Source organism: Heterodontus francisci, chromosome 12, assembly GCF_036365525.1.
Source record: "Heterodontus francisci isolate sHetFra1 chromosome 12, sHetFra1.hap1, whole genome shotgun sequence".
NCBI classification, from domain to species: domain Eukaryota; kingdom Metazoa; phylum Chordata; class Chondrichthyes; order Heterodontiformes; family Heterodontidae; genus Heterodontus; species Heterodontus francisci.
Window position 1 is genome coordinate 90993628 of NC_090382.1, and position 12411 is coordinate 91006038.

General features: G+C 42.5%; 1 protein-coding gene across 7 annotated transcripts in view; it reads right to left on the minus strand.

Annotated features, from left to right (window-relative positions):
• Window positions 1-12411, minus strand: part of aff4 (AF4/FMR2 family, member 4) — a 150473-nt gene that overhangs the window by 114010 nt on the left and 24052 nt on the right. For all 7 annotated transcript variants that reach the window (XM_068043847.1, XM_068043850.1, XM_068043852.1 and 4 more), the window contains one exon: window positions 8155-8279. Coding sequence is in view for 1 of the 7 variants with exons in the window: in XM_068043850.1 (XP_067899951.1) it covers window positions 8155-8171 (17 nt within the window). In the remaining 6 variants the exon portion in view is untranslated. The remainder of the gene's footprint in view (window positions 1-8154; window positions 8280-12411) is intronic.

The window sequence follows — 12411 nt, forward strand, 5'->3', positions numbered from 1 at the left end:
CAAACACATTGTGTTGTTTCATTGTATTTTACAAAACTATTTTAAAAATAGAAATAAACCACACACACTGCACAATTTACCAGAAACCATCCAAAGCACACACAACCAATTAAGTGTGCATTTTCTGAGACACCCCAACAAGAAGAATAATTTCTGTTACTGGACAAATTCAATCCAACTATATTTTGATCATTTACACCCATAGTGAATGAAGAGGAGGTCTAGATAGTATAGATTTTACTTTTTGAACAAGATATGACCAAGAGGCCAAGAATAAAATGTTAGTCTGTAAAATTCTGGCAGCAATGTTTTTAATTTCATGACCAATTAAGACTGACTATAATCCTTCACTTATAGCATTGTTGCAATTACTAGGTTTTCTCTTTCAACAATTTCACATCAATTCCCCAAAGAGGACATTGCCCCTTTTCAGAATATCTAGTGATAGAAGCACTGGTACACAACCTATAGGATTAACAATTACCCTACTTATATTAATCTGGGTACTGCATTATTCATGGAATTGTTATATTGCCACTCTCTCCTAATTAGCAGAATATGAAACAAAGGACTAAAACAAAAATAGCTGCTTAAATCCTTTAAAAGCAGAATCTTCCAAACCATTTTTGCTGTGCCCCCTTGTTCAGAGACTCGTGTCCCATGCATGCCACCTTCTTAAAAAAAATACTTTTGCAGAACTAATGTTATTGCAGATATAGGAATTACCCAAATAGTACAACAGAAAGCAATAGCACTAGAAAGTAAACTGCAGACCTCTCCTCTCTTCCAGTCAGGGATGCGAGCTGGGTGTAGGATGAACAATCCTCTGCAGGAGCTAGTATGAGTGTGGTCTGATTGTTTGGGGTGGAGAAGGGAGTAAGAAATGAGTTGCTTTGGAGGAAGTATATTGTTACTTATTTGCTCAAACACCAAAAGCCCATAAGTGAAGATGGCATTATTAATTTATTTCTCCACTTAAGACAATGCCAAACACAGCAACACAAAATAGAAGCAAGACAAGATAAACTTTCTTGAATTTTGAGGCCATATAGGTTTTACAGTTGGATGGGCAAATTACATGCAACTTTACCTTCTCACATCCAGCAATATTGCATGGACACTAATCATGAAGTGTGAAAAGCAGGCTAGGGTAAAGTCACTCCTTTTCACCAAGAAAAGATGCGGAAGAAAATAAAACTGTAGCTAAATCCAGATTTGAATCTCAACAATTTAAGAATGAACATGCATTTATACAGTGTCTTTCATGTCCTCAGGACATCCCAAAGCACTTTATAGCCAATGGATTACTTCTTGAAGTGTAGGCACTGTTATGTAGGTCAACAAAGCAGTCAATGGCAAGTTCTGACAAAAAGCAGTAACGATCTCTTCTGAATATAACTTTCAGGCAGTCCACTAGCCTACTTATTAAGCTTCCCACAGGATTACTTTAGTGTATTTGAAATCTAATAACCCAGAATCCTATTTCTTAGTTGGAACTTGTCTAGGCATTTGCAAATCTTCTGTTTTTTTGTGCCACCATGTTTGTAGGCAATCTGCCGCATGTTTATCCCCTTCTATTGTTTTTTCCCCGGGTCTCCCGTCTTTATTTTTCACATTTAATGTTTAAACTCTTGCACGTGAATTTTTTTTTTTATATATAAGACCTCCGCGAATCTGCCTGTTCCGACACTGTCAGTTAAATATTTCTATCAAATCAACCTTTTCATGAGGAAGTTACAGGGTGTTTATCACTCCTCACAAGTTCTGTTCCATTAGTTCCGAAATTAATCTAATAGTCTGGAACTGCACTTCCTCCAATAACATAAAATCACTTTTAAAAGCACAGATACAAAAATTGTACAAAGCACAGAAAATGTGGTCTTATGAATGGCCAGTTGTACTTTTAGAGAGACGTCTTAAAACTATACATTCTATGTTCACTTTCATAACTACTTATTAACACTATTGACTGTTTTAGTGACCTACTCACCCAAACTCCATGACAAGATCTTTCCCTTGTTGCAACACTGTAAACATGCTTCTATTTAGTATAGAACTCAAGTATCCTTTCTTCTACTCAATGTCTTCATCTTGCACTTACCCAAACTGTACCCAGCTTTTTTTTTACAAATTTAGACACCTTAACATGTTTCCATGTGCTGAACCATTATACCAGTTTCAAACAATAGCAGTCCCAACAACGAAGCCTTTGGCACAGCACTAACAACTGGCTGCCAGTCAGATATACCCCAAGAACCATAGAGGGCACAGAAGTCTCGTGATTAGCAAACCAGAGGCCACAAGTTCAAATCCTGCCATAGGAAGTTGTGAAATTGTGGACTAAAACTATTAAAGACAAAAGCTGCCAGATTGTTCACTGGAATGCTCCAAAGATAAAAAAAAACTGCCAGCCCTACCCAGTTTGGCAAATCCAGTCCTTTCTCATGTACTTAACTTACTATGCTTTTTGGAAAGGGTCTAGCAAACCAGAGCAGTTTAAGCAGGCTGCCCACCATCTTCTCAGTGCAACTTGGGATGGACAATAATTTGCAACTCTGCTAGTGGCACCCAGACCTTAGGAACAAAATTAAAACTTTTATTTTGCTGTCTACCAAGCAGTTCACTTCTAAACCAATCTAAAACATCACCATCCATCACACATGTTCAGATTTTTTTTTTTTTTTGCAGTGGTCTGATTTCCAAAATCCAGATATGCAATATAAACTATCTTGTCCTTAATCGATTTATAACTTCCTCAAACCCAGTACACTAGTTAAACATGACCTACAATTCCTGAAATCAGGTTAGCTATCTCTAATTAACCCATTACTCAAGATGATTCCTCATTAGTTACAAATAATTTCCTCACAATCGAGATAATATTTATAGGTCTATAATTTGGCAGTTTATCCATAGCACTCTTCTTAAAAACAAGAATCGCTTCCACAGCTTTTTAAACCTCCAGGATGCAGCCAATGCAGTCTAGAAAACATTGGTGAACAACTTCACAAACAAAGCCAAATCCTTCTAAAGATGGAATGAGTAAGAGCCTAGGGTCTAATCTACTTTTTTTCTTCTTTGGCCTCCTTGTCTCAAGAGACAGTGGGTAAGCGCCTAGAGGTGGTCAGTGGTTTTTGAAGCAGCACCTGGAGTGGCTAGAAAGGCCAATTCTACAGTGACGGACTCTTCCACAGGCGCTGCAGATAAAATTGGTTGTTAGGGCTGTTACACAGTTGGCTCTCTCCTTGTGCTTCTGTCTTTTTTCCTGCCAACTGACAAGTCTCTTCGACTCGTCACTCTTTAGCCCTGCATTTATGGCTGTCCGCCAGCTCTGGCGATCACTGGCAACTGACTCCTACGACTTGTGGTCAATGTCACAGGACTTCATGTCGCGTTTGCAGACGTCTTTAAAGCGGAGACATGGACGGCCGGTGGATTTGATACCAGTGACGAGCTCGCCGTACAATGCGTCCTTGGGGATCCTGCCAACTTCCATGCAGCTCACATGGCCAAGCCATCTCAAGCGCCGCTGGCTCAGTCGGGTGTATATGCTGGGGATGTTGACTGCCTCGAGGACTTCTGCGTTGCAGATACAGTCCTGCCACCTGATACCAAGGATTCTCCGGAGGCAGCGAAGATGGAATGAATTGAGACGTCGCTCTTGGCTGACATAGGTTGTCCAGGCCTCGCTGCCGTAGAACAAGGTACTGAAGACACAGGCTTGAAACACTCGGACTTTTGTGTTCCGTGTCAGTGCGCCATTTTCCCACACCCTCTTGGCCAGACTGGACACAGCAGCGGACGCCTTTCCCATGCGCTTGTTGATTTCTGCATCCAGAGACAGGTTACTGGTGATAGTTGAACCTAGGTAGGTGAACTCCTGAACCACTTCTACAGCGCGGTCGCCGATATTGATGGATGGAGCCTTTCTGACGTCCTGTCCCATGATGTTCGTTTTCTTGAGGCTGATGGTTAGGCCAAATTCGTTGCAGGCAGCCACAATCCTGGCAATGAGTCTCTGCAGATACTCTTCTGTATGGGATGTTAATGCAGCATCGTCAGGGAACTCCTCTTTGCTGATGAGGACCTTCCAAACTTTGGTCTTCGCTCTAAGATGGGCAAGGTTGAACAACCTGACATCTGATCTTGTGTGGAGGAAAATTCCTTCTTCTGAAGACTTGACTGCATGTGAGAGCAGCAGTGAGAAGATCCCAAACAGTGTAGGTGCGAGAACACAGCCCTGTTTCATGAATCTCAGGATAGAAAAGGGGTCTAATAAGGCCCTCTATGTTGCTTTCATTGATCTCACCAAAGCCTCTGACCTAGTCAGCAGACGTGGTCTCTTCAGACTACTAGCAAAGATCGGATGTCCACCAAAGCTACTAAGTATCATCACCTCATTCCATGACAATATGAAAGGCACAATTCAGCATAGCGGTGCCCCATCAGACCCCTTTCCTACTTCTGCAACTTGCTTATCTCATCACCTTTGTGATTTTAAAAGTTTAAGTCCTCACTCAGCACTTAACTGCATCTTCATTTTCAGCATTTATTTTTTGAGCGTTATTGCAAAGTAGTGGATTAATCCTTTGGCAGTCTTGCTGTCGTCAGTCATCATCTCTCCATCATTTGTTTTTGCTTGTTTTGACCATATGATAGCTTTACCTTTCCATTCACTCTCAATAATTCTTCACATTTCTCAGACTGTTTTAATGGATTAATCTATGATGTTTCTTTCCTGATCATAATCTATAGTAGAAACTAAGTTTTAAAATAAATTGCCTTACATAGCTTGCACAATATGCAACAATTCAGAATACAATTTCTAGATTGTGACTTTATAAACAATTAAATACTTCATTCTTTTACTGTCCAGTAAATCATTCAATTCAGTTGCTGCTTTGTAATATACCCAAGCACCCTGTCTGCAAAAGGAGCAGTAGCAGTTCATTTTTAAGCGCTCTACCAATTTCCTGTGCCTCAATGCAACCACGAGATATTTATCAGGATGGTGTTAAGATTTGCAAGTTCAATTCAGCATTAATTTTTCAGGCCTCAAGTTATCTGAACTTTGTAAATAGTTTAGCTATCTGAAGCCAAAGATTACAACAACATGCATTTATATAGCACCTTCAACTGAGGAACTTTACAAGCATAAACAAAAATTTGACACTGAGCCACAAGAGATATGATGCAGGTTTTAAGGAACATCTTGGAAGAGGAAAAAACAGGAGGTTAGGGAGGGAATTTCAGACCAGAGGGTCTTCGCAGCTGAAGGCACAACTGCCAGAAGTACAGCAATTAAAATCGGAGATTAGAGGAGGGTTCTAGGACTGGAGGAGATTACAGATGGGAGGAGCAAACCAGAGGGGTTTGAAAATAAGGATCAGAATTTTATAATTGATGCGTTACTTAGTACAGAGCTAATGTAGGTCAGTGAACACAGGGGTGATAACTGAACAGGGCTTGGTGTGAAAGTTAGGACAAGGGCAGCAGAATTTTGAATGACAAGTTCACGGAGGATAGAATGTGGGAGGCTGGCCAGGAGTTGAAATAGCCAAGTCTAGAGATTACAAAGGCATAGATAAGGGTTTCAGCAGATGAACCGAGGCAGGGGTGGACTTGGGTGGCGTTATGGAAGTGGAAATAGGCAGTCTTCGCGAAGGCATGGATATGCGGCTGGAAGCTCATCCTCGGGTCAAATATGACACCAAGGTTGCAAACAGTCTGTTTCAGCCTCAGATAGTTGCCAGGCACAGGAACGGAATCAGTGGCTAGGGATAAGAATTTGACCAAAAACAATGGTTTCAGTCTTCCCAATATTTAGTTGGAGGAAATTTCTCTTTATCCAGTACTGGATGCTGGACAAGTGGTCTGACATTTTAGAGACAGTGGAGGGGTTGAGAGGATGGTGGTGAGGTACAGCAGGGTGTCATAAGCGTACATATGGAAATGAATGGTGTTTTTAGATGAGGTCACCGAGGGGCATCATGTGGATGAGAAATAGGAAGGAATCGATCCTTGAGAGACAGCAGAGGTAACCAAGCAGGAGCAGGAAGAGAAGCCATTCTAAGTAATACCATTAGATAGAGAAGAACAGAACCAGGCAAGTGCAGTCCCGCCCAGCTGGATGACAGGGAGACACACTGGAACAGGATGGCGTGTTCAACCATATCAAAGACTACAGACAGGTCGAGAAGGACGAGGAATGATAGCTTACCTTTGTCACAGTCACACAGGCTGTCTTTGTGACTTTAAGAGTCAGTTTTGGTACTGTGGCGGAAACCCAATTGGAGGGATTCAAAACAGAGTTCCTGGAAATATGGGCACGAATTTGGGAGAAGACAGCACGTTCAAGGACATTGTAGAAGGAAGGAAGGTTGGTGATGGGGTGGTAATTTGCAAGAATGGAGCGGTCAAGTTTTTTTTTTTTTTGAGAAGGGTGATAACACTTTCTCCACTACCTCTACATCCTTTTCATAATATAATCAGAAATAATTGAAAAAATTGAAATTCAAATAAAAATTCAACTGCAGAACATCCGAATTGCATCCAAAGTTGAATTTGAGGACCTTTGTTCCCAACACACAATAATAAAAATCATACTGTATTCTAAACGCAAAAAACATTTAAACTTTTTAAAAATTGAAGACATTTTTCATGCTATTAAACATAAGTTTGAAATCCAACACATCTGGAAGTACTATGTCAATTTAAAGAGCAGAAGTGGCAAACCCCTCCAGATCCAAGATTCTACTAAAAATCAACTGTGGTAGTATGTGGTTGTGAAGTCTGCCTTGTTCCTTACCATTGGGAAATAAAGTCTAACATTTCAGTTTTTTTTTAATTTTCTAATTAGTCTACACCTTTAGGATCCAATCTAAATTGACCCACAGCTTAGAATAAAACAAAAGGATTTCATCTGGTTTAAATCGAATGCCTGCTGTACGTGTGATAGAACGCTATGCAAAGAGGGCTGCCAGCCTTGGCACTTTGCTTATGATATAAATGATAAGCTGCTTATGCTTGTTGGGTTCATGAGTACAATAGTACAAAAATCCCATACAACTGGCAGCTGTGGGTTCAGTTTATATTCCACCATTTACATGTTTTGCATGCACTCATATTATGCAGGGCAGTCAACAAGGTTTATAATCACCATGCATGAGATACTGCAAACCTGTTAAAACAAATGGTGATGCATTTTGGAGAGAGATTTGCATCAAAAGTTAAAAATTTTAAACCAAAATTGGTGTCATTATACAGTGGCTCAAATCAACAAATTGTGTAGTACCCAAGCTTGAGACTACAGAAGTGCTTATAACTTTGTCTCACTACATCCTCCTTGACCTCTTCATTGCCTTCAATCTTGTGACCCACTGTATCCAAACCACAGTGGCAGGCTGACAATTTATATTTACTTGCTTATAAACCAAAGGCAAAAATCAAAGAAACAAGACAACTTCAAATATTTCCAAGGGTGTGCTTACACGCTAGTTTAGCATTGGTAGGAAGCGGACATTGCTTCTTCGTACTTGTGCTAAATTGGTGTAAATCCAAAGTCAGGGACCAAAATGGCTCCAGAATAAAACTCTGAAGAGGGCAGTTTCACACTGCTCTGGTTTGACACATGTAAATCCAGTGTGGTGTCAAATCTGATTAGCAAAATTGGACCCCCAAGACATTCTGTAAACCTATCTGGTAACTGAAATGTTAGGACAGCAGAGATACATCTCGCACCAACTGTCTAGACAGTTAAATTTGTAACCTTTAGGGTGACAGCTCTGCTCATGTACATATTCAGGTGTGCACAGAGCTCTCTCCTAAATAGGAGAGCTAAACGTCCCAATCAGGAAGGGGCCAAGCAATGTAGGGCTCTGCATGGTTAGATTCTCAACTGTGGCCAATGGTACCAGGTCAGTAGCCGTAGTATAAACACACCTGAAGCACATTGTAAATAATGATTTAAAACAATCTCAAGAGCAACAATTTTTTTTTTAAAAATCTCCAAATATCAAGCTCTGAAGAGAAAAATCAAGACTATATTCAAAATCAAAGAAATTCTATTCCAAAGTCTATTCACACTCAAACATGTAACATTAAACCCAATCAAATGTATCCAAACATACAATAACCAAAGCTTTAGATACTTACCCAGTCTGTGATGCCATGGAGAAATGTGTGAAGCAACAGTAAAAGGCTTCACTGATCTGAAAGGCACACGCACATCACATCTCTTCTTACATCTCTTCTCACCAATCAGGAAGTAAATTTTTCTTCTGCAATTTTGAAAGAAAAGATAAGAGACCCGGTTACATGGGGAAAGGTTTATAACAAAGCCAGTTTATTTCTGGATATACAAAGATGTACAATGGGGCTAAGAAGAACACAAACTTAAAGCAAGCAAGGTTCTATGGCACTATTGAATACCTAAAGCTTCCATCATCCTCCTCTACAACTGTCATGCTGCTAATGGCACTTTTGCCACTCAAACTCAGGACCATAACACAACCTCCCCCCTTCCTGTATAGGGGTCACACCCACAGTTCATAAGATTGTGCTTGCTCTGGTTGCCTGCCAGATCTGGCTGTATCACCTCAAGCTGTACCATCACTCCATCTCCTTTAAATAAACTGTTAACTGCTCCAAGAACATCCGTAGAACGGAAACTCATCCACTTCACCGCAAACTACGGCCTTAGAAGTACCTTCGACACGAAACCAAATTAGAAACTTTTCCTGAATGTAAACTACAACTTTGGCTGCAGTTGCCTCTTTAATGCTCAACTCCCAGCTCTTGCCTGCCCTCCTAAGTTCTCGTCCCTAAAATCTCCCTCAGTACACCCATCATGCCCATGAAGCTCACTATCTGCTCTCTTCATCCGTTCTTGGATTAACATATACTTCATTTTGTTAGCCCCATCTTCGCTGACCACCATTCCTTGTTTAAGTTAATCCTACATACCTTCCATCCTATTCACAGTTTAGATACTGCATTGGTGAGATGGTGACTATGATCATCTCGCCACGTTGCACGTGACTTCTCCACCACATTCACCACTCTTTTGTGGCAGTGTTCTCATCTAGTTCTACTTATATCTGTCGGAATACAGGCATTACATCATCTCAAATGAGTTACCACCTTCTGCCTATGCAGTCACCTCCCCTCATCATTTACATACGACTTTGCCATTACTATCCAGAAGAGATCAGTTTCAAAGGTATATTGATGACACTTAAATGCCTTCCCCATTTATCCAAATGTTGGTGCTGCACTCCAATTGCCTGTCTTGACATGAAGCCTTGGATAATTCAAAACCTCTTTCTGCTTTGTCAGTGAAAATGAAGCCAACATTTTTGTCTATCAGCAGTTCTGGCCTTGACCATCATTGAGGGGGGGGCGGGGGGGTGGCAGGATCTTGATAAATTGGTTCATCTCCCAAGAATCAGTGCAACCAACCTGTTTTTATTGTACTTCTGAATTATTCCCTACCTTCTTGGCTAGCTCACTACCATTAACATAGAGGCTTAACCTCTCTAATCTAGAAATTTAAAAGAAAATTTGTTTCACGGAATGTGGGCGTTGCTGACAAGGCCAGCATTTGTTACCCACCCCTAAATGCCCTTGAGAAGGTGGTGGCGAGCCGCTTTCTTGAACTGCTGCAATCTATCCGGTGTAGGTACACTCACTGTGTGGTTAGGGAGGAAGCTCCAGGACTTTGGCCCAGTGACAGTGAAGGAACGGCAATATATTTCCAAGTCAGGATGGTGTGTGGCTTGGAGAGGAACTTGCAAGTGGTGTTGTTCCCATGTATCTACTGCCCTTGTCCTTCTAGGTAGTAGACGTCACAGGTTTGAAAGGTTCTGTTGAAGGAGGCCTGGAAAGTTGCTGCAGTGCATTTTGTGCTGCCACTATGCACCGGTGGTACAGAGAGTGAACGTTGAAGGTGGTGGATAAGATACTGATCAAACGGGCTGCTTTGTCCTGGATGGTATCATGCTTTCGGGGCGCTGTTGGTGTTGCAGCTGCAGTCATCCAGGCAAGTGGAGTATTTTGTAACACACCTGACTTACACCTTGCAGATGGTGGACTGGCTTTGGGGAATCAGGAAGTGAGTTACTCAGCACAGAATTCCAAGCCTCTGGCTACAAAAACAGGCCACGGTATTTATATGGCTGGTTAAGTTTTTGATTAATGGTAACCCCCAGGTTGTTGATAGTGGGAGATTCAGCAATGGTAATGCCATTGAACATCAAGATGAAATGATAGATTCTTTCTTGTTGGAGATGATCATTGCCTAGCACTTGTGGCGTGAATATTACTTGCCGCTTATCAATCCAAACCTGAATGTTGCCAAGGTCTTGTGCATGTGGACACAGAATGCTTCAGTATCTGAGGAGTTCCAAAGGGTACTGAACACTGTACAATCAGCAAACATCCCCACTTTTGACCTTACGACAAAGGGAAGCTCAATGATGCAGCAGCTGAAAATGATTGTGCCTGGGACATTACCCGGAGGAACTGCTGCAGCAATGTCCTGTGGCTGAGATGATTGGCCTCCAACAACCACAACCATCTTCCTCTGTGTTAGGTATGACTCCAACCAGGAGTTTTTGTTTTATTCATTCATGGGATGTGGGCATCGCTGGCCAGACCAGCATTTATTGCCCATCCCTAATTGCCCTTGAGAAGGTGGTGAGCTGCCTTCTTGAACCGCTGCAGTCCATTTGGGATAGGTAGACCCACAGAGCTGTTAGGAAGGGAGTTGCAGGATTTTGACCCAGCGACAGTGAAGGAACGGCGACTTAGTTCCAAGTCAGGATGGTGTGGGACTTGGAGGGGAACTTGCAGGTGGTGGTGGTGGTGTTCCCATGCATTTGCTGCCCTTGTCCTTCTAGTTGGTAGAGGTCACGGGTTTGGAAGGTGCTGTCTAAGGAGCCTTGGTGCATTGCATCTTGTAGATGGTACACTGCTGCCACTGTGCGTTGGTAGTGGAGAGAGTGAATGTTTGCGGATGGGGTGCCAATCAAGCGGGCTGCTTTGTCCTGGATGGTGTCAAGCTTCTTGAGTGTTGTTGCAGCTGCACCCATCCAGGAAAGTAGAGAATATTCTATCACACTACTGACTGTGCCTTGTAGATGGTGGACAGGCTTTGGGGAGTCAGGAGGGGAGTTACTCGCCTCAGGATTCCTAGTCTCTGACCTGCTCTTATAGCCACAGCATTTATATGGCTACTCCAGTTCAGTTTCTGGTCAATGGTAGCCCCTAGGATGTTGATAGTGGGGGATTCAGCGATGGTAATGCTGTTGAATGTCAAGGGGAGATGGTTAGATTCTCTCTTGTTGGAGATGGTCATTGCCTGGCAGTTGTGTGGCACAAATGTTACTGGCTACTTATCAGCCCAAGCCTGGATATTGTCCAGGTCTTGCTGCATTTCTACACAGACTGCTTCAGTATCTGAGGAGTCACGAATGGTGCTGAACATTGTGCAATTATCAGCAACCATCCCAACTTCTGACCTTTTGATCGAAGGACGGTCATCGAAGTAGCTGAAGATGGTTGGGCCTAGGACACGACCCTGAGGAACTCCTGCAGTGATGTCCTGGAGCTCAGATGATTGACCTCCAACAACCACAACCATCTTCCTTTGCGCTAGGTATGATTCCAGCCAGCAGAGGAAGTTCCCCCTGATTCCCATTGACGTCAGTTTTGCTAGGGCTCCTTGATGCCATACTCAGTGAAATGCTGCCTTGATGTCAAGGGCAGTCACTCTCACCTCACCTAGAGTTCAGCTCTTTTGTCCATGTTTGAACCAAGGCTGTAATGAGGTCAGGAGCTGAGTGGCCTTGGCAGAACCCAAACTGAGCATCACTGAGCATGTTATTGCTAAGCAAGTGCCACTTGATAGCACTGATGACACTTTCCATCATTTTACTGATGATTGAGAGTAGGCTGATGGGGCGGTAATTGGCCGGGTTGGACTTGTCCTGCTTTGTGTGTACAGGACATACCTGGGCAATTTTCCACATTGCAGGGTAGATGCCAGCGTTGTAGCTGTACTGGATCAGCTTGGCTAGGGGCGCGGCAAGTTCTGCAGCACAGGTCTTCAGTACTATTGCCAGAATATTGTCAGGGCCCATAGCTTTTGCAGTATCCAGTGCCTTCAGTCGTTTCTTATCATGTGGAGTGAATCGAATTGGCTGAAGTCTAGCATCTGTGATGCTGGGAACTTCAGGAGGAGGCCGAGATGGATCATCAACTCGGCACTTCTGGCTGAAGGTTGTTGCAAATGCTTCAGCCTTATCTTTCGCACTGATGTGTTGGGCTCCCCCATCATTGAGGATGGGGATATTTGTGGAGCCACCTCCTCCTGTTAGTTGTTTAATAGTCCACCACCATTCACGGCTGGAT